This window comes from Poecile atricapillus, chromosome 15 (assembly GCF_030490865.1).
Source record: "Poecile atricapillus isolate bPoeAtr1 chromosome 15, bPoeAtr1.hap1, whole genome shotgun sequence".
NCBI classification, from domain to species: domain Eukaryota; kingdom Metazoa; phylum Chordata; class Aves; order Passeriformes; family Paridae; genus Poecile; species Poecile atricapillus.
Genome location: NC_081263.1, coordinates 1,928,396 through 1,951,293, shown reverse-complemented (window position 1 = coordinate 1,951,293; position 22,898 = coordinate 1,928,396). Strand labels below are relative to the sequence as shown.

At 44.2% G+C, this 22,898-nt stretch overlaps 1 protein-coding gene across 3 annotated transcripts in view; it reads right to left on the bottom strand.

Annotated features, from left to right (window-relative positions):
- Window positions 1-22,898, bottom strand: part of TSHZ2 (teashirt zinc finger homeobox 2) — a 205,719-nt gene that overhangs the window by 60,202 nt on the left and 122,619 nt on the right. The window contains exon 2 of one of the 3 annotated variants that reach the window (XM_058850794.1): window positions 11,167-14,242. In XM_058850794.1, the coding sequence (XP_058706777.1) occupies window positions 11,175-14,242 (3,068 nt within the window). In that variant the 3' untranslated portion in view covers window positions 11,167-11,174. Of the gene's footprint in view, window positions 1-10,174; window positions 14,243-22,898 lie in introns of those variants that run through there. The other 2 variants (XM_058850795.1, XM_058850793.1) reach the window with 2 other exon arrangements.

Sequence of the window (22,898 nt, the reverse complement as noted above, 5' to 3'; positions counted from 1 at the left end):
CTGATTTACGCTGGGGCGAGGCAGAGCCCGTCCCCATCTCCTCCCAGCGCTGGCTTTCCACAGCTGGGATTCTTTATGATGAATAATAAAGAGATTTTTTTTTAAACCCAGCTCTTGCACGAGCAGAACTGCAAGTTCAGAGCCCTGGGGCCCCAGGCCGTGAGGGGTGGGATGTCCCTCCCGTGTCCCCGGACACTCCTGGTGCCTCTCCTCTGCTGATCCTGGGCAATTCACTTCTGCTCTGCAGAGAACACGTAGCAATGAGCTGGGAGGAGAATATTTCATCCCCTGCTCACATTAATGTCTGGGCATATACTGCATCTAGTATGAATTTGCTTGTTGTGCTGCAATATATAATAAATTTGAGGCAGTAGCTTTATGGTGCACGTTGTAATTTTCAATTTTATGCTACAAACTGACCATCCGCAGGATCCTGACCGTATAACCTGAGCCACTCTGTGCAGGATGCAACATTAGCACCTCCGAAAGCACGGGCAAACCATGATTTAGACTCACAATTAGATGGCCCAGGTCCTCAACAATTCTCAGCTGCCTGAATTACTGCTGAACAGCCTAATAAACATATAGCACACAGGCCCCTGCTCTGCAGAGCTTTTAAGAATGTTCTTAAGTTTGTCCCTAATCAGCAAAGCAACTCTTACAACTGCTATTACACAGATATTACTCCTGGACCACAATCCTGTGGTACTTGGACCCCCATGGAGTACTGGACAAGTCCAGGGATATTAGGAAGCTGTGATTAAATAATCAGCATTAAGTGTTGATTATTGAATTTAATCCTGGAAACGTTTGTCAGGGTGGGACATTGAGCAAGGGAGCAGGAAAGGACCTTCATCAACCTCGACCAGGCAGCAGCAGGAGGGTTCCTGGTACCCCTGTCCTGCTGGCAGCTGCTGAGCAAATGCCTCCTGCCAGGGTCTGCCCTGGTCTAGCTGGAAAAACTGCTTTTATTGTCTGCTGTGAAATGAACCTGAGGCTTCCATTTCTGTGAAACCTCTGGTGCAGGTCTGTGCTGTTTCTGCACAGAGCCCTGCATTGCAGGGAGAACTAATCCCAACTGCTGGGCACTGGCTCAAGGAGCTGCTGAGCAGCTCCAGGGGTGGGCACTGTGCAGACCCCCAAAATGAGGAATATCTGAGCAAACACCCTGGACATCCCTGGCAGGTGTGCAGTTGGCTATTTTTGAATCTGTTGGGGCATTAGGTGGAGGTGCTGTACCGAGTGCAAGAGGATCTCTCAGAAAGGCACCAAACAATTTCCACGGACACAGGGCACCAGGTACATCTTGCTCATCCTAGTGAGGTCACAAGAGATCTTGGAAGCTTTCTAAAGATTGGAAGAACTTGGGGAAAAAAAAGAAAAAAAGAAAAAGGGGCCAGCAGAGAGAAGTGTAAGAGCGAGGCCGTGCTCAGTTCATTTTGTTGCCTTTTAAGATAACACCAGATTATCAGTGGGTGGCTCAGAGAGGCACAGGAGCAGCAGGGTGAGCCCTGGAGCTGAGCAGCAGAGGAGGAGCTGGTCAGCCCCTACCCAGCCTGGAGAATTGTCCTGATCCCAGCCTCATGCTGCCTCCTCCTCACCTGGGCTGGAGCCACAACTGGGGACAAAACAATTGGGAATAAAAACTCCTCCTGGGGAGAGGAGCTGCGGTCACAGCTCCCTCAGGGTGGTGGGACAGCCAGAGGGACAAGAGCTGTGGGGAGGCTCCCCAGCCCAGCCTGACCCTGCTGTGCTGCTGCCACTGCAGGGAGGGCTCTGCAAGAGTTTCCAGCTCCTCATTCTCCCTCAGGACCGCCCCAGCTGCTGCTGTGTGCTGCCAGCACTGGCTGTGGGAGCTGCAGAGGACAGAGTGAGAGTGTGACACAGTTGGAGGCACCATTCGTTTTCCCAAGTCACAATTATCTCTGCTACCACATTTGTGTCCTCGCTCTTGTCTCCATTTAAGTAAGTTACAATTCTCCCACTCTCGTTACTGAGTAGATGCAGATGCCACTTTGTTCCGTGTGATTTATAGCCAGTAGCTAATGTTCAGTTATAATTCCCCATTTTAGACATGAAAAATAGCCTGTAATGCTCAACACAAGGGCCTCTCAACAATGATATATAATTTAAAAATTAACACGAGGACAGGGGAGCCACGGGATTTTGAACTAGGGACTCTCTCATTCAAAGGTTAAATCTCTACAAGGTGAGCTAAAGGAATTAGTTGAGTTATTAAGTAAATGCCTCTGTTCTATTTTCCCAGTACATTAGCTGTTGCAGCCTTTTCCAGTTCAGTTGTGTTCCGCCCCAGCATGTTCAAAGTGCAAATGCTCGTGGCACTGTGTTCACACATTTGCTTTTTTTCAATGTCAAACAAACTGGAGCTGTTCAGAGCCAAAGGTCAAAGTGGAGGGTCCTTAAGGAAATCTCCTGGGAAATGATGTGATTGCTCTCGTGTCTTTATTGTGCATAAAATCAGGCTTCATACGTGGCTCGTCCTTTCCAAGCATCTTAAAGCTATAAATGAGTCATGACTCATTCCTGCAACACCTAAGTTATGTAAGTGGTCTTGCTAATTTACTGGAATATCTCGCATAACTAATCATTTCCAGGATCAAACTCGGAGGCCTCGAAACCCCTGAGCTATGAAGAGCTCCTTTAGAAACAGAGAGGGTAAATCCCAACCTCACACGATGAGACAAAAGCAGAACAGGGGACAGAACCTGCATCACCCTGCTCACTCTGCCAGACTCAAACCATAAACCCCTCTTTTGGAAAAGCTCAGCAACTCCCAAAACTCTGGGAGCATGGAGAGGGAAAAGAGCTTGGCTTTGGGGAGCTCTGGGAGGTGCCATTCCTCTCCTGCCTGCTTTCTGTTCCCTGTGAGGTGCAGCTCATCTCCTCGGTGTCTCCTGCTGCACTTTGCTTAATGGTCTCACTCCAGCATCAAATATTGTATTTATGGATTACAAATTTATTGACATTTGACATTTGCATCAGCTTTCACCTGATCAACAGGAGCTCTGACTGCCAAAGGGAGTTATTATGGAAGATTTCAACAGCCATGGGAATGCCAAAAAGGTCATTAAATCATATCAGAAAAACAATGTGTTCATAGCATTCATACATTTAGTCTTGCCAGTAAATCTTCTGGTTGATGCTTGGACCACCTACTGATGATACTCAAAGAAAAGGAGAAACAGGGAGAATTGAAGAGATGAATTAAATTAAAACCAAATGACATGACGCCTGGCACAGTGGGATCTTTAATTTTCTACTCTATGAATCCAGAATAAGCAAAAAAAAGCAAAACAAAGCACAGTGGCTTGACTTTCGCTGAGTGAATTCCCTCCATACAGGCAGGGCTTAACTAAATAATCCTGAGTAATGTGTGCACCCCACATTATTGCATGAGATTTGTATGTGGGAGGTGCAGGATTCAGAAAACATATGGCACATGGAAAACAAATGACAGGGTGTGCTTTTACACTCATGCTGGCTATACTTATCACTCTTGTTGATATTTTTTTCCAGACGTGAAATATGAATGTAGGAACTTTCACCTTAATCTCTTGGGAAAAATATCCAGAGGTTTTTTTTTTTTTTTTGTGCATTTGTGATTTACAGGAGGCCACCACATCATTCCTGGGAATTTAAAACAGAAATGTTTTAAAAAACACCAATCAAATAAATACAATTACCTCCCTCATCGTTTTTTCCTTGGATGACAAACCTGGGTCTTGCACCATAAAAAGAGCAAGGCCAACTGATTAGGGCTCCATGGAATTAGGGAGGGGAGCGAGTTGCTGGACTGGGAGCCCACCCACAGCCTGTCTGTGCCTGAGCAGTGTAGGGTGAGCTCCACTGGAGGCTGATCCTGAGCTCAGCAAGCACGAAGGAAGGTCTGAGTTTGCCCTTCTCTGGTGGAGGAGCAGCGTGTTCACCCCACACAAACACAGAAACAGGCCATGGCATCATCATATCCCAGAGGGAATCTCCTGTGGCGTGCCCTGGGATGCAGATGAAGAGGTGGGGAAAGGAAATGGCAGCGTCTCTGATGTAAGTGGGCAGCTGTGGGGACACAGTGCCAGTGCAGACAGGTGCCAGCAGCTCGTCTTGGCCCCCCAAAATAGCTGTTGTGGTGTAGCCACTGCTGTGCTTGGAGCACTGACAACAGAGGTGGGATGAAGAGTGGCAAAGGCACTCGGGGAACGGGGCAGAAATGTTCTCCCAAGCCTTGGCTGGAAGAGAGAGAGAGGTGGAGCTGGATGGAGACACTGATGGGCAGGGCACCACTGACACAGGCTGGGATAGACACCCCCAGGTCACCTGTGTGGCTCGTGGTACAAACCTGGGGGAGTCAGAAATGGGGAGTGTTTGTGAGTTTGAATTAAAGGACTGAAACCAGCAGTTTCACACTGGAGTTTGAAGAGTTCTCCCAGAGGAGAGGGCAAACCCACTCTGTGCACAGTGCAGTGAGCAGCCCTTCGCTCTGAGCCCTGGGATCCTCTGCAGCTCAGGCTTCCCAAAGGAGGAATTCCTTCTCCTTCTTCCACGCCCCTTCTGCTGTGGGACAGCACCGAGAAAATGGCCCTGGCTGGCCCCAGGAAAAGCTGTGAAGGGAGGCAGAACCTGCCCTGCACAGCCCACTCTGAGCTTGTTCTGACCCTGCTGCTGCAAGAGGTGGAGTGCAGGGGAACAGCCACATCAAAGCCACTCCAGCCACGTCTCCTTTCCTTTCAAAAATGTCACTGCGGCACCCTCTGCTTTCTGAAACAATGTTTATCATTGTTCTTCGATTGTCTGAGACAATAAATGGTTAGAAATGAGCATATATCACCAGGAAATCTCTGCCTGCCCCTTCCCCCAAGCAGTGTCATAAAAACGTACAAATTCACATTAATAATGAAGTGCATTTCCCCAAGAAGCCACTGTGTATCTCAGGGAGAGCAGGCAAGGTGGCAGTTGCTGCAGAGTTTCCTATTAAAGAGCAGAGCAAATACTCATAAATCTGATGAGGGGCCAAAGCACATGTTAGGGCTGTCTCCCTCTTAATGGAACCTTTTCTGAAATGAAAAAAATATATATCTTGATACATTCAGGGTATTCATTAGACATGACAACCTCCTCCACTCCCCATGGCTCCCTCCCCCACTCCTGCACGGGCTGACCCCCGGCAGAAGAGCTGAGCGCTGGCAGGGAGGGATTTTGGAGGGGAGGAGGAACTGTTTGCTTTTAATAAAGGGATTGTGTAAATTTACTACAACGGACAAGTTCCCTGCTGGCCCTGTGTGTCCCTCCTTCCCTCCACTGCAGCCATTCCAGGTGCGTGCTCCTCTGGGATCCCTGGGATGTGCCATTCCCCAGAGCCAGCCCGGCTGTCCGTGCAGGGAATGGCAGCAGCAAACGGAGCTGCCCACAGCAGGATCCCTCCTGCAGGATCCCTCTCCTGCCCCTCAGGCCAACTCCTTCTGCTGGGAAATGAGGATTCTGCAGGCCCGGGGAGGCAGCAGGGTGAGGATCAGCCCCCCGGGCTCTCTCAGGGTTGCTGCTGTTGTGTTTTGCTGCTGTCCCAGCCAGACACCGGGGCTGAGATGCTGAGATGCTCCTGTTGAAGAACCACAATCCCACTGAGGCCGAGGGCTCCCACCCCATTCCCTCTCAACAGGGATGCACAAACACACCCAGCTCCAAACTGAGATGGGAAGAGACGGCAGAATGAGGCCTGAAGACTACAGCTTAATAATCATGAATTATCTGTTCATTATCCCAATAAATAGTGAAAAATCTCTTCCTCCTTCCCTCCTCCCATAAAGCCATATCTATAATTTTCCTCATTTTCCATCTGTGCTCCATCATACTTGCACAGAGTGATCATCTTGCTAAATTACATTATTTTTATTGAAAGGTGCTTTGGAGGGCTGGATACTGCTCACGTCTTTTCCTTTTGTTATTGATCTTTGTGATTCGATTGCTGAGGTGTAAAATGTATAAATAAGACTCAGGTACCCTTCCTTTGAAATCTCACCGGGTAAAAATGTTCTGCTATAGATTATGAAGGCTGTAGCATTTAATAATATCAGGCACAGCAAGGAGAAGGCAAGATTTTGATGTCCTTATGAATAGTGAATGCTGGAGGAGGCTGGCACTGTTCAAGGTCAGTTAAAATCTGGTGGAAAGTTGCTGTTTCTTTGTGAGCAGGAGTTCTTGCCTTGGAACTGCCACATGCAATGTGTTTGCACAAAATGCAATGTTAAATAATACTGATCATAATAGCAACCTGTCGTATTCCTAAAAAGCCAGGAAATCTGCACGGATCCAGCGGTGCTGCCACAGTCTGATGGATCATCTGGCCTGACCCTGCTCTCAGGGAAGCCAAGAACACACCGTTACTGGGTTTACAAGACAATGGCTAGATTGAAAAAATGCTATCCAGGACAGTTTTGAAGATTTAAAAATGTTCAATTAAAAATAAACCCCACAAAAATCTGGATCTACCACTTTGGGGAAACGGTGATAAATTTCAAAGAGAATTGAGGCTTCCCCAGGACAGGATTATTTTGAGGGAGGGCTGATGGTTTGGAGATAGTTCCTTGCTTCAGCAGGATTTTGCTTCAGCAAAAAGGCCAGCCTGTTTCTTTTCCTAGCTCTGTCTCCTCTCCTTCAATTTCACCCTGTTTATACCAACAGAAATCTATTTTAAAATGGAACTTTCCTACATGTTTCTCATGATTGAGAAGACATCATTTTCCAAAAAGACTTTGTCAGGAAAGTCCCATTTGAATGGAATAATCAAGATTCCCATGGGATGAACTCTCTTTTTCTGGCTGAAGACACGGGGAGCAGAACCCTTGGTTTTGCTGGTAAATTCTGCTTACAACATTGTGGTGACACCACTGCAGGCAGCTACATCCCAGCATGTCCAATTCTCCTGGAAGGGTCTCTCAGCTTCTAATATTTGTTGTTAAGGTGAAATGGAAGTTGAAGAGCAAGCTAAATTCTCTAAAATTTTGGACCACTGGTTCACACAATTGTCCCTGACCACGTAACAGCCATACTGGCTCAGAGTGGAACATGATCAGAGCAGCTCCTACTGCTTCAGAGGGATGAGAAAATAAAATCCAGAGAAGAAAAAAATCTTCTATTTTGGTATACTTAACACATACAGTTATCTACGTGTCCTATATATCATTTAACAAATTGCTTTGCAATTCTTACAGGGCGTGGTATAATGACTGATTTAAAATCACTGCATTGCTTAAACTGCATTGTTCTTCATCAAGTTGAGTCATTTTTATGTGAAGTGTCAAGCTCTCTAACAAATAACTGCTGCCAGACAAATCAAGTTCCTCATCTTAAAGCTACGGCTAAATAGTTTATAGCTTTAATCTGCTCACTGAGGTGTGCAGTCTATGACAGTAATTATAAATGCAAGGAGAAATTATAGCTGAATGCTTTAACTGCATTAGGAGCCATTTGATGAACAATCATGATTGCCTGCTCATTTTCAACAATAGAGGGCAAGTTAGTGTCAGTGCATTAGAGGATTTTCAGTTCTGCTCTGCTCTTTCTTCCATTTACCACAGAATGTCAGTTGTCTCCTATAAAGTAGAAAAAAAAGCGCCGTAGAAGCTTTAAACTTGATGGTTAAAAAGAGACAAAGGAGGAAACCGAGAGAAAAACTGTTTATCATTATGACTTTTTTTTTTGGTGGTGGTTTTTTTTTTGTTTTTGTTTTGCAGCAGCTTTACTTTCAAATTAGTTCATCTCAGGTAGCTGCCTGTTGGCTTATCAGGGGTCTTTTGAAACAGAAATCTCCCCACTCAGGTTGCTTCACTTGACTTTATGGAGATTTACCTCTATCAAAAGTTGTAGCCAAGGCCACAGAAACCCTCAGTTAGTGACCAGCTCCAAGCCAACCTCACCTGGCTCTAAAGTGAGAAATACAATTCTGCCCTGCCCTTTTCCTCAGAACAACATAAAAATTCTAATTCAGTTGAAGAAATGAACAAATGTTCCTCAAGGTACAAGTCAACATACAAATTACTTCTAATTAAAGCCATGTTTCCTAATGTTCATGGGTTTTCTATGAAGAATAGCAATAAAAACAAATTTGAAGTGGGTTAAATGAAAGAGAATAGAGATGTCTGATTGTTGTATATTACACATAATCTTACTTTATATTACTAAACCCATATCACTTAGAAGAATTCAGGAAAACACCAAAGATGACTATAAAAGATATAGATATATATATATATATATATTACATTTAAGAAGAATTTATAGCAAATTTCTTATAAACAGCCTCATAGAGGTCTTAAAAATAAATCCATACCCATAACACATTTTTCTACAGTACTAACCCAGATTATTCATTTATATTTTTAATGATAGCTAACATTTGACAATATAACCTCTACTAGTAAATGCCATTGAAATATAAAGTACTTTACGTATTTCTATACTTCAAGTACACTTTTCACTGTTTTATTTCCATTTACATCAATCTATATTCTCTATTTTTATGCCTATTTCACTGCAATATTGCCTGCAAGAAGGAAACACAAATGCACGCTTGTGTTTTAAGGATCTCAGCTTTATATTTCTCCTTCTAAATACTCTGCCCCCCTCTGTTATTATTCAAATGTATACTGGATCTTAAAAATAACATAGTAAGAGTAAGTAAACTCTGAAAATCCCTGTTATTTGATTTAGTCTCCTTGCAGATATCTGAAGAATCCATATGAATAAACTCCGGTCTCCCCACTCCCAACCTCGTCAGAACTTCAGGGAGGCTTTCGGCTCCGAAACTGTAATAAAATCTTTACAATGCCATCCCAAATACCCCATCATTTCAGACAATTTGTGCTATCATGCATACCAACTGAAATTATAGCTCCAGATAACAGTGCTATCACTCTGTCATTGCAATTTAAATATATTTTTTCAAAGGTAAGATACAACCTGCATCTTGATATAAATTAGGAATGGATGAGTATTACGAGGACAGCAATTTCTCAGGATCCAGAGGCAGGAAGGACAGTCCCTTATTTATGTAGTTACACATCACCTGAATAATATGTCTCCGTGCAGGTTATTACAATGCAGAAACCACTTTTTTTTTTTCCCTTGGAGATTTTTTCTCTCCCCCTTTGTATTTGTTCCTCCAATCCTCAGCAACAGAAATGTGTTTACAAAGGTGGGTGTTTGGTTTGCCTCTGAGTAATAACACGGTGCTTTTAAGACCAAATCTGAAACATTTGTCACGCATTAAGCCATGAATGTGCCGAAATAACTGTTGTATTAATATATGTGGCAGATAGCTTTTGTTTGATAGTCTCCAAATTATTGGTTTGCTTTGATATCTCTTGTGTGAAAACTATGAATGGCAGAGTCTTAATAATCATTAACTGGTGGGGAAGGAAACAAAGCATGGGATGTTTATCCCTACCCCATCTCTCAGGGGTGTTGATTGACCAGTGGCCAGGTAAAGAAAAAACATTCTTATATTGGGTTAAAATGCCAAAATAGGCACTTTAGGGTATTAGCCCTATTTAGAAAACAAACTCCTTTGGAGAGATGGAATTTTGCTGGCTAAAATATGCAGGAAGCATAAATCTCCTCCAAAGCAGACAGCACGTCCAAGGTGCAAAACTTAAATCTCACTGCACTTGAAGGCTGACATTATACTCCATGGCAATAGCTTACAGCACCAGCCCAAAGTAACCCCTTGATCAGTGGTTTAAATTATTCAAAAGTAGCATTTTTAATGGAGCTTAAGTGACACAGAGCCCTCGTGCTGCCTTTGGCCACAGAAAGTGTTTCCTAAACCTTCATGAATATTTGCAGCAAACAAATGGAAAATCTTCCCCCAAATGGGGATTGAGCCCCGTCCCTCAATCAGCCAGAGGATGGCCACAAAGCCAGGTGGCATCAGTGACAACTCACAGCACATCTGTAATTTCCACCATGTGACAAATTCATTTCCTGAATGTTATTCAAGTAATGAACACCTTGGAGAAAACCTGGATCTGCACATGATTGTTCTGGGAACACAAGCAGAGCCTGAGTCTGCTGGAGGAATTGCTGGGAACAACTAAACAGAAACCTCCTGGAAAAAAAAAATGGTTAGAACAAAAAACTTCTATTTGGACTTTTAGTTGATGTTCTGCATATTTATTTCAATCAAGAATATTCAAGTTTGTGAATCAAGTAAAATTAAAAATGCAAAAATGGTGTGGCATCTGAATATTACATTACATGTTATAAACATTGGTTGTGGCAACTGTGTATCTTGCAGCAAAAAATAGCAACACTAATGCAGCAGTATCCTACTAACAGGTCTTGGAAATATTAAGCTTGTAAAAAATCTCAATTAAGCATTTACTCCCCCAGGTTATACGAGAACTTGCACTGAAGTCAGTGATGTTTATGGATTGACTTCCACCAACATGAAGCAAAATATAATCAAACATCTTAAAGATTAAAAAAGGAATGATGGAGAGAGAGGTTAAAATGATGTGACAAAAAAGGCCACTCACAGTAGCAAGTGCTTAAGTAAGTGTAAAATATTAAAATATTTTACAAAACTGAACATCCAAATATCAACAGAAGAATAACTGAACTTCTAGATAGGAACTTTTCAGAGTTATTTGTAGATTCTCGAGGCTATGTCTGAGATTATGAGAAACTTGGAATAATTGAGATTTTACTAATTTGACTTTTGAATTTTCTTCTTTTCCCCCATCCAAATCAGATTTACTGGTGTGCTAGCACTGAATGAGGTAATAACCTTTTGGGTTTCAGTGCTCTTTATCTGCTTTTCTTCCATTCTCACCACAAAGAGTAGCACTTAGTTCTTACATTCCACACAGAAGTGCAGTGGATGTGAAATGATTTATTCTTGGGAACAAAAGAGAAATGGGCAAACAGCTATTTTGCAAATAATAAGCAGCAACATTTCTCTCTAGGGCAGTGTGGGTTTGCACTGAGCAAGCTCTGTTCCTGAAAACGTTATAAAATGGACGTGTACATGCGAGGGAGGAGCGGCGCAGCACACACGATGCATTTTATACTGTTTCCCTACTTTTACCAAAGCACGGAGCCTGACGGAGCCTCCTGGAAATGCTGAAATGAAAACTCACTATAGAGCATGCATACCTTAAGAGTTATTCTTCATCCACTTCTGCTACAAATTGTGAATGGTGTTCTGGTGACTTGCTGTGTGTTTTGCTTAGATGAAGTTTTACTGCATGTTTGCTCGCAAATGTCCGACAGCACAACTTACATTTGAACTTAGAGTCTGTGTCCTCTTCTCCAGCTATTGTTTCAGGAGATCTTTGAACTGAAACTCTGGAGATTTCTTGCTCTACCTTGGTTTGCTGCTCCACAGCCAGCCTGTTCATGTCTTTCATTTGGAAACCTAGGTGGGATTCTAAGTGGCTAATGTAAGTAGAGGGGGTTCGGAACTGAGATGCACAGTCGCTGCAATAAAAGACTGGATGTCCTTTGTCCATGTTTTTCAAAAACTTTGTTCCTCCGGTTTTCCTAAGTTGATACTTGACATTTGCCAGCCAGTGGCTGATGGTGGTCATCGACAGTCCAGTGAATTTGGAAATCTGCATGCGCTCCTGTGGGCCTAGATCTGATAATAAATATTTACCTTCAGATGTCTGGAAGAGGCTGGAAGCAAACTGAGCTTGCAGAATGAGCAGATGCTGAGGGTTCCAGTTTGACTGCCTGCCCTTCCTTTTATGCAGAGTGGAGACTTCCGTGGAGACGTCCTCGAAGCGTCGGACATCTATTTCCAACTTCATGGACGGGATCCTTGAGGATGCAGCAGGTTTTGGTGTGGTAGCTTTGGGAAGAACTTTGACCATGTCGGCGATGTCAGACAGAGCGTGCTTTTGAGGTGGAGAAGTGCAAGATTGTGCTTGAGCTGACTCAGCTTTCTTGCCTTTGGATTTGGTCAGGTCAATAGGCTGATCATTGTTTTCAAACAAATAGTGCCTGGATACGCTTGCAGGCTTTGGTGGGGTTGGAGCGGGAGATAAAACTGGCTTCTCCATCATGTTTAGGTTGGGTTTGTGGAACATGGAGATTGTGCTAGAGCTGGGGCTGCAGTTGGATTGAGGCTGTAAGGGCTCAGTGGCTTTGCCCAGGTGATTGTTCAGGACTGATTGCAGCGCGCTCAGGGGGTTCACGCAGGGCAGCTCCGAGGCGTGGTTGGCAGCAGCACAGCCATTACTGAGAGAAGCTGCTGGTGGCTCCTTGAGGACTGGCTTTTCTTTTCCACTGTCCTCTTTAATTTTGTCTTCTTCTTTCAAGGGACACGGTTCTGTCTTTTTTGGCTCCGCAGAGGCTTCAGCTTTGAGGAGAGGTTCCCTGTCGCTCTGGCTGAGGGAGGCCGGCTCAGCCTGGACACCCTCCTTAGCATAGTCCTTTTGTACCTCCTCCTTGTCCTCAGCCTCCTTCTTCACTTGAGTGCACTGGCTCACGTTTGCTGAGATGGGGACCAGAGGCATCACCTTCCACTTGGGCGCTATGGGCCTCAACTTATTGGTCATGGTTGGCCTGATTTGGAGCACCTGGGATCCCACAGGCAAGGACGGCTTGGCTCCCTCCGAGAGCTGGTAAGCTGCGTGGATGCTGGGATAGGCACTCCAGCTGGGAGCTCCGTTCTGAGCTTTATTGATGGCTGTCGTGACAGTGTTCTCCAAGGACTTTAAAATGTCCCCACCACCCTTTGAACCATCTTCTAAATCTTCTTCTCGGAGGTACTGGTATTTCATTGTGGGATCCAGGGGTTTCTGAAGAGTGTCTTCGTACTCCTCAGTTTTCATTGTTTTCTCATCTTTGTTTGCATCATCAGCTTTATCTTTTTTACTTTCTTTTTTAAGTTCAGAGGCAGGACCTATGCATTCTGCAGATGATTTACTGGTTGATTTTGAAACGGGGCTGTCACTGGCTGGTGCTTCAGACAGCGATTGCATTTTTTCCACAGCTAAAGGATCCAGAACAAGCTGCTTTCCTTTCTTCGAAGCTGAACTCGTGACTTTCAAGAAATGGCCAGTGACCATCATGTGGGTCGTGAGCTGCTGCAAGGTATCGTGGGAGCTTCCACATTCCATACACTTCAAAATCTGGGATTTGCAGGCCTCGAACTGCCAGGTGTAGCTGGCCCCGTTCTGGTACCCGTAGCGGTTGTTGGAGGAGAGCTGCAGGTTCGCGTTCTTCTGAGAGAAGGTGTCGGAGAAGGACCCCGTCGTGGAGTCGGGGGAGCAAGGCCTGTTCACATCAAACACACGTTTCTTGGCTGGAGTGACCATTTTTGAAGAAATGGTTGGTACCGGCTCCTTCAAAGGCACTTTTTGGTAATGTTTTGTTTTTATCATATGAACACTCAGATCTTGAAGGGAATCAAAAGAGTCACCACAGAACATACACTTCAGAACTTTTTGTGCATCCTCCTTGTCCATGTCCTGGAAGGCCCTTTTCCGGGGCTTGGAGTAGCTGGTAGGTCTGTGCTTGTCCTTTTTGTGGTTGTCATCCTGGTAGTGCCCCGTCTCGTTCATGTGGACCGTGAGCTCTACCAAGGTGTCGTAGGCGGCGCTGCACTGCCGGCAGCGGAACCGGCTGGCGCCCGTGAACACAGTCCCGCACATTTTGCTGCTCTGCCTGTAGAGCTGCACCGAGCTGAACAGGTTGGGCTTGGAGACAGGCCTGGAAGGTAAATTCTGCTGCAGGCTTTTGGACAGTGCGTCTTGGTGCCAATCGAAATCAGCTTTGTTCCCTCCGTTCCTGTTGTCGCAACTCCTCTTTTCAGAGTTGGACAACTTGAAACCCAGCCCCAAGCCCGTCCAGTAAGAGTCCGACAGGATGTTGGCATAGACTGCTGTCATTTTATCCATGCAATCGTGTGCTTCGCTCTGGGCTTTGGGGTGGGCGCTGCTTTTGGGCTCCTGGGGCTCCCTGGAGCAGATGTTTTTGATATCTGCCACATGGTCACTACCGTCACTCAGTAGCGATTCGTTCTCCGCATCCTGGTTGGATATGTGACTGACAGGAGAGTTCTGGAAACTGAAGTTCCCTTTCTGCTCAGGACCCACTTCGTGCTCCTCATCCGTGCCGGTGTCATTGCTGCCCTGCAGCTGAGCAGTGGAGTTGTTGTCATCGTCATCCTCTTCCTCCTCCTTTATGTCTTCCTCTTCCTTTAAATCTTCCTCTTGGACATAACCTGAAATGTAATGTCAATATATGAAATAACCTGGTAAAGGAGAATGCTACAGTTCCAGTTTGCTACTTTCACTATGTATTTTCTTTACTGGATTTTGTTTTAATCTATAACTATACTGTCTGTTAGTTCTGGAAGAGAAAAAAAGCCAAATGATGTCTCTTTTTTTGTGAAGGTTGCTGCTTTTTGTTGGCAGATGATCATAATTCTTTATAACTGCCAGAGATCCTGAGTTAATAATTTTCCTGTCATAGGAGTGTAATTCTAACTGTCCTGTAATGGGACAGTTGGAAAATTCATATGTAAGAATTTAAAGTTTATACTAAAAGCTTCAATTCTATGAAATTGTTTTTAGCCTCAGTGAGAGAAAGTGTTGAATTTGCAAGGAAGAGAATAAAAATAAGTGCCATAATCTTCCTGGTTCAGACCATCATCTAGGTACAGTAACCCTTTGCCACTTGATCACCTAAAAATGCACTTTAGAAAGTACATAAATAATTTATATGTCAAGATACAACATCTGAAAGTGTTAATAGGCATAACTGAAACTCTTTTGTTTATAAAGTAATGTACTGTGTGCCATAAAAGCAAATTGTGCTTCAGTAAAATCAATAAATTTCAGGGCAAGAACCCTTGGAAGTTACAGAAGATGTGACAGAGGTAAACCAAAGCTAATTGTAAAACTGGAAAAGCAGTACAAACCCAGAAGGATTTTATTTGGCAAATTAACTCTTTGATAACTAAGATGAACTTGATTCTGGAAGAGTTTATTTATTTAGAATCCAGTTCCTTCCCATTATCTGAAACTTGTTTTATGGCTCTTTAAGAACCTGGCTCACTTTGCTCCCTTGAATTTGGTACTCCTGACCCAAAGATATCTTTCTAGCAAATCAGACAAAGTGTTCCACCTTTCTGATGACCATCTGGACAAAAAAGCCTTCATTTTCCAACCTATCTGCATGATCTGACTCCTTCCCACGGGTTTGCCACCAGGCCAAAGACAGGAATCATTCCCTGGATGAAGGCGCAGCACAAGAAGAGGGAAATGATGGCTCTCTGTGTGATGGGAGCTAAGAAATCCATGTGTCATCTTTCCCACACCCTTATCACGAGTTTAGGAACTGCACAGGTCACACAGGCTTAGGGCTGGGCTTGGCTTAGAGCTGGGCTTGGCTTAGAGCTGGGCTTGGCTTACTCCAGGTGTGGTACCAGAAGTTGTCACAACCAGAGGCAAAGACACAGCAGTGGCTCTGAACAAATGACCTGCACATCACTTGAGCCTGATAAAATAAAAATAATCACACAGCAGGAGGAACACCATGCTCTTCAGCAGATGCTTTCAGCAAAGAAGCTAAATATCAAATGTTAAGTGCTAAATACTAAAACTGAATCCCTTTAGCATGTGCAGGCTCCCAGCAAACAGTAACAGGTGATCAGACTGAAGAAGCAGCAAAGACAATGCTTAGACCTCAATAGTTTCTTCTCCTCTCTAAACTTTTCTCTAATAACCAGGTATGATTTTCCCCTTGTTGTGTGCTTTTTGGGGGACCAAGGAGAAGGCAGGGATGTGCAGGGGGCAGAAAGTCCCCAGGTGAGGAGCAGTGACCCTGTGACACAGCCCCTCTCCAGGACATGTACCAGTGCCAGGCACAGCACACAACAAAAGCAAGGAGGGGATCCAGGGTAGCAATCAGACAAAACACACGACAAAGAGCATTCCCATAGCTCTGGGTCACTGCAAACTCCATTCCAGCACCAACTGTTTGAATGTCATTCACCCATTCTTCACCAGGAGTTAAGTTTTCCTTAAAAAAGGAAAGTTTAAAACCTTAAAAAGGTACATAGAGTAGTTTATTCCTCACAAGATCCTTAGTCCTTCTCTAGGAAATGCAGAAGTACCAGACAGCTGCACATCCCCCACATATGGATAAAATTTGCTGCTTAATTAGGCATTGACATGTTTACTATAACCTTTACAGAAGAGTAACTTGTGCTGAGGAATCCTCTTTTGTGTGTGTGTGTGTGTGTGTGTGTAAGATACTGACACAATCTCATCTAAGTGGGAGCAGTAACCAGTTCCAGTATCTCCAGAGGGCCTTCAGGGAAGCTGGAGAGGGATTCTCCATCAGGAACTGTAGTGACAGACAAGGAGGAATGGCTTCAAAGTGTCAGAGAGGAGGTTTAGATTAGATACATGGAAGAAATTCTTCCCTGTGAGGGTGGGGAAGGCTGGCACAGGGTGCCCAGAGCAGCTGTGGCTGCCCCTGGATCCCTGGAATTGTCCAAGGCCAGGTTGGACAGTGGGAACTGTCCCTGCCATGGCTGGGGTGGCACTGGATTCTGTGATTCTGTGATCTTACCTTGCCAGAGAGCACCACCAAAATTTCACAAAACCATCAGTCACATCTGTTTTAATAGTTTAGGGGTTTGGGCAGCTTTAAAACCACATTTCAGTATCTTCCCTGTAAAAGCATTTCTGTTTATGTAAATGATTTAAATTGCTGTGGGCATTTTAAGGACAGTGGAGACCAGTTCTACAAGACAACCTTGGGTACAAGAGATGCTCGTGTTCTTCCAGCAGGGCTTTTTAGTAAGATTTCATTGGACATGAAGGCATGTAGCTGGTTAACAGAAATAACATTAATTTAAGTGGACTTTGCATTATTTATTTTAGAAGTAAAGAGTGTCTTATATCTGTACACCCACATGCTTTAAATGCAGAGTCTGTAATAAGCAGCATAAATTTTGCACGTCACACTGATGTCCATGTAATAAATTGTTGAGTGACCTGTTCTCTTCCCACCAGTTCTCCCCCAGGCTTATTCTGACATTCCAAACCTCTGAGATCCTCATGTGTAACTGTGTTACAGGGAAGAAAATAATATCAAAGAAATCCAAACTCAGTAACTGGATGAATGCTTCCTCCTTTTCCTAGATGGGAATTTTTCCTACCAAAAATTCAACAGGCCCAGGCAGCTGTAAGATGGAAAAAGTGCAGTCCTGAAGAACTGGGAGACTGAAATGTCACTATCATTAAGAATTGACAAAATTCAGAAGCTTCAAAGCAATGAATGGAAGCAATTTTTGGCTTCCTAAATGGAAATGCAGTCTTTGGTTTAGTGCTGATTGATCTCAAGACAGGGTATGTCAAAATCATGACATCAGTAAGGATGATATTATTATATGGATAATAATCACAAATATAATTCCAAATTATTTGGTTTCTCAATTCCCTTCTGTGTCTTTGTGATTGGATTAATGGAAACCTCAGAAACCTGCTTCTCTAGGATGAGAGCTGTAATAAACAGCTGGTTCTTTATTCTTCAAAAAGGACATTTTCTTAGCTATTTCTGGAATATTTCCACAGAGGAGCTAAAACAAACCAGGTCCAGTTAATACGCCTGCAAAACCTGGGTCTAAAAGCAGCCCCATGCCCTTGGAGCTGGGAGCTCTCCCTGCAGACAGCACCAAGCCCCAGGGGGGTGAATCCAGCACTGACATCCAGGACAAACCTGGGAGTGGCACCACATTATCCATCCCTCCTGACCCCAACTGTGGAGTGTCAATACAGCCTTTTGTCAAAAATGTTCATTCTGACTGTTAGTCAGAACATTTTCCACCAGCAGATAATATTTTCACTCATATTTGCTCTTCTGCCACGTAGAGAAACATTTATTAAAATACATGTATATGCATATATCCCTGTTTCTTTCCAAGACTGGAAAATTTATTTTCTGCCAAGAGAAGGGACAGTGAATCATTGTTCAGAACAACTCTGCTAATCCCTGGAAAACCCATGGCACCACCTGCACTTCTTCAGCCATACATATTCCAGTTTCCCTTGAAACAACATCATCAGGAAAGCAATCTCACAGTGCTAGAAGGTGATCTTGTTTCCTCCTTGTCTGGCTTCAGCTCAAACATCTTTTTGTGTTTGGCAGAAGCTGTTTCTTTCTCTGAAAGGTTCCAAGCAGATAATGGATAATGACCACTTCTCATTCCTCCTTCTCCAAGATGTCGAACTGCATTAAGCACCCACAGACAAATCTTAACCTGGCTCTTTGTAGGAGTTCAGAGCTACAGTTTCATCCCAGCCTGAAAATCAACTGGAGAGAGAAATTGGCAGCTGGGGGAAAAATAGTTCCCTACTCCATTGCATAACCCTTTATCAAGGACATTTTGGAATTTAACAGGATTAAAACCAATAGAACACTCCAGAAAAGCAATGGAATTCCATGGAAAGATTCTCAAAATATTAAATTTGCCATAAAGGAGTGAATTGTGGAATTTCAGAGTTTTTAAGGCTATGTTCAAAATTTCTGTACCATGCAAATAACTTCCTGTAAAGTTCTCCAAGGTGGAAAGAAAACACAGGGAAAGGTTCCTGAATCTGGCATAGAGAGCACTCGGGATGGAAGGGACCAAGGGACATCTCTGGCCTGAAAGTCCTGGTGTTGAGTTTTAGTTCCAAAGGCAGGCCCAGCCTGAGGAAGGTTTGGACATCCTCAGAAAAGGCTGGAGATGCTCAGTTGCCTCTTTGCTGGGAGGCCAGTTCATTCATTCTCATAATGGGGCATTTTTTGCAGCTTTTGCTGCTGTTACTATTTACCATCACACCCACACTCAAACTGCAGTGGCTCAATGTGGATCACCACCGTGGTGATGATGAATTTTCTGTCCAAAACAACTTGTCACCTCAAAGGAGGGATTTTTCCCAATAATCCTTTAGTTTGTTTTTTTTTTCCCTAGAAATTTATTTTCCATGTAGAGCAGCTGATACCAAGGCATGAATTCCTGCTCTTGCAGAGTAGGAGAAGGAACATCCACCACCATCCACTGCAGGAGGACAGGAGCAGCTTCCTCAGGAGCCAGGAATGAGTGGTTTCCACACTGCCTGAATTCTAACACACAAAGGCAATTCCACAAAGCCATAACTATTATTTATATACAACGCTGAAATGAAGCAATTTGGGGCTTTCATTTTGTTGTACTTTAATTAGAGTTGTATTATGAAGTTTTCCATTAAATATCCAATTTCCTACTGGTTAAGAAGGCAAAATGCCCCTGAGTTTCAGTGGGCCCTTAGCAGCAAAACCAGAAGAGATGATGTCCTTTGCACTTCATCCTGCACAGTTATGAGCCAAATGATCAGTGGCTGGAGGGAACTGCCTGTGAGTGACCCATAAACTCAAAAACAATAATAAAGCAGGAAAAAAAACCCAACACAAGGAAAAAGAGAGGTGAGCTGATGTGAGCTGCTGAGCTGAGTGCAGAGGAGGGAAGGAATTATTGTGGAGGTTTTTCTTAAATAATTTTCCTTAAGGATGACATTGCATAGGTAGTTATTGAATAAAAAGCAGCAAGCCATCCTTGCTATGCTTTGAATTCAGGCAGTTTGAATCCTTTCCATGCCAGGTCCTGGCTGCTGCAGGGAAGGATTCCATCATGTTTGGAGCCAGGAGTTCCAGTTCCTCACACAAGGGCTCTGAGTGTCAGTGAATCATTGGCCTCTCATTAAAAATATTTGTTATTTTCTACAAACTCCTGGAACTGACAATGCCATTTTTACAACCAGCTGTTGGTGTTTGGTGATCCCCAGATTGTGTTTCCAACTAAAATGCTCCTAAAGAATGTTGTGACTGCAAAGAGCTCAAGCTCCCCATTGCCCCAACCACCCCAAGATGCCCTCCCTCACACCACACTCCTGTCCTGGCCTCAGCAGTGAGGTCTGGGGCAGGTGTGACAGTCGCACACCCCCAGGTGAGGTTTGGGACAGGTGTGACAGTCACACACTCCCAGGTGAGGTTTGGGACAGGTGTGACAGTCACACACTCCCAGGTGAGGTTTGGGACAGGTGTGACAGTCACACACTCCCAGGTGAGGTCTGGGACAGGTGTGACAGTCACACACTCCCAGGTGAGGTTTGGGACAGGTGTGACAGTCACACACACCAGGTGAGGTTTGGGACAGGTGTGACAGTCACACACCCCCAGGTGAGGTTTGGGAGAGGTGTGACAGTCACACAGGCCCAGGTGAGGTTTGGGACAGGTGTGACAGTCACACAGCCCCAGGTGAGGTCTGGGACAGGTGTGACAGTCACACACCCCAGGTGAGGTTTGGGAGAGGTGTGACAGTCACACAGCCCCAGGTGAGGTTTGGGACAGGTGTGACAGTCACACACCCCAGGTGAGGTTTGGGACAGGTGTGACAGTCACACACCCCAGGTGAGGTTTGGGAGAGGTGTGACAGTCACACAGCCCCAGGTGAGGTTTGGGACAGGTGTGACAGTCACACAGCCCCAGGTGAGGTTTGGGACAGGTGTGACAGTCACACAGCCCAGGTGAGGTTTGGGGCTGTTGTGACAGTCACACACCCCCAGGTGAGGTTTGGGAGAGGTGTGACAGTCACACACCCCCAGGTGAGGTTTGGGAGAGGTGTGACAGTCACACACCCCCAGGTGAGGTTTGGGAGAGGTGTGACAGTCACACAGCCCCAGGTGAGGTTTGGGAGAGGTGTGACAGTCACACAGCCCCAGGTGAGGTTTGGGACAGGTGTGACAGTCACACACCCCCAGGTGAGGTTTGGGACAGGTGTGACAGTCACACACCCCAGGTGAGGTTTGGGACAGGTGTGACAGTCACACAGGCCCAGGTGAGGTCTGGGACAGGTGTGACAGTCACTCACCCCCAGGTGAGGTTTGGGACAGGTGTGACAGTCACTCAGTTCCTGGGGCAGACACAAAGGCTGCTCTCCAAGATGCAGCATGGCCTGAAGAATTCAAGAGATACAGTAGCAATATACAAATATGTTTTCCTCATTAGTCACTTTAATTGCACCAGTGTAATTCACTTTGCTGATGAAAAGAGAAGTCTCAAACTTTTGTCTCCCTTTGCCTTTCTTCTGTTTTCTCTTGTCCTATTTATTGTTGTGGGAAACAGCAGAGTGGCTTTGTAAATTTATAGATTACTTCATTTAAAATCCAAGTTTCAAATTATGTTTTCCCTCTTTCATTATCCGAGGTTGCCATAAGTACCAAGCTAAATTTCTTTCAATGGCATGAGCTACCAATCAGAATCACAAAAAATATATATATCTATAGAAATTGAAATTGTAATGAGTCTTACCAGTGTATTGCTAACACTTTGGTTCATTTGATATGAACTTTGTTTTTTTAAAGTACCACATGGTAAGGCTTTGAAACTTCAGTTTGTAAAAAAAACTGTAACAGCCTTACAGCCTTTGAAGTCACTACTGATATAACTCTGAACAGATCCATTCAAGTTCAACTAACATCAGACAAATGTTTAGTGTATCAGAGGAAGCCACAAAAGCAAGGATTTCATCAATATTTCACAACAGCCTCAGGGAAACTGTAGATTGCAATGCTGTAGGGCAGCTAATGGAATTACACACAAGGGTTTTGTACATTTAAAATAAGCAGCTACTAAAAAAATTACCCTTCAGTTTGATAGAAACTGTATAAAACTGCAGATGGGAAACAATTAAATAGCTACCAACATTTATCCATGTCAGCCTGATAGGTCATTTAATAACAGGTATTTCTTTCCTCCTTTCCCTTTTTTTCCTGGTAGGGCAATAATAAAGATTAACATTTATGAAAAGTAGCATAAAATATAGCACAGCCAAATGAATAATTAAAGATGCTTCTGAAGAATTTGTTTGCTATTGTATGGCCGTGAAGACTGCTCTCCAGTAATGAAGTACATTTATATTAACTACAATTATAAATAGAAAGAAGATGAGGATTATGTTTATAGACACTTTCTTGTTATCCTAAAAAAAAAAGATCTTTGGCTTGTTTCTATTGAATCCATGGTTTATTTCATGGACAGCACATTCTCCTTGGAAAGAGCTGGGCCTGGACACAGGACACGCAATAAACCCTGAGAGATCAATGACAACACTTTCCCTGGAGAGGCTCCTGGGCAGAGAGGAGAATTCAGCCCTGAAAGGTCGAGGTTTATTCTAAAAACAGATGCACAGAATCATGTTCCTCCTCAGTGCTATAGTCAATGTGCACAGACCTTGCAGAACCGGCCCTTCAGGCAGCTGGGTTGGGGTGTTCAGGTTGGGAAATTGCTGTTTCTGTTAATAAAGGATCAATAGTACCATGGGAGAGAGAAATTATTTGCTTACTGTTGTGAAAAGGCTGATTATTTCTTAGCCAGTCCAACTCAAAACAGACCAGCTTGGCTAAACCTGACAGAGCACTCAGTCCCATGGAGAAGTTAAGCCCAGCTCAAGAGAGCTCCTAAAGGTTTGTCCCTTTTGGGGTAAGAGCAGTGAGTATAACAAAAGCCAGACTTTCCTGAGGACTCTGCATGCTGACCCACTGATGGCTGGAGATGAAGCCAGCAGCACTTCCCCCATGTTTTATTAAAGCTCAGAATTCCTGCCCAGCTGAAAATTCTGCCTAAAAGACAAGGCCCTTGCAATAAAGCATTGCCTTCTATCGGACTGATTTTAGAAAATATGAATATGGTTTTAAAAGTGCATTATTATAACATTTGTCTGAAGAGCAGTGGGCCTTTGGATTTTCCTCTTGGCTACTCAGTCCCAGCACAGCTCCAGTAAGATCTGCTTTAAGCCAGACTTGCCAGGAACACCAATAAATCCGTGCTGGTTCCTCAGAGCTGGT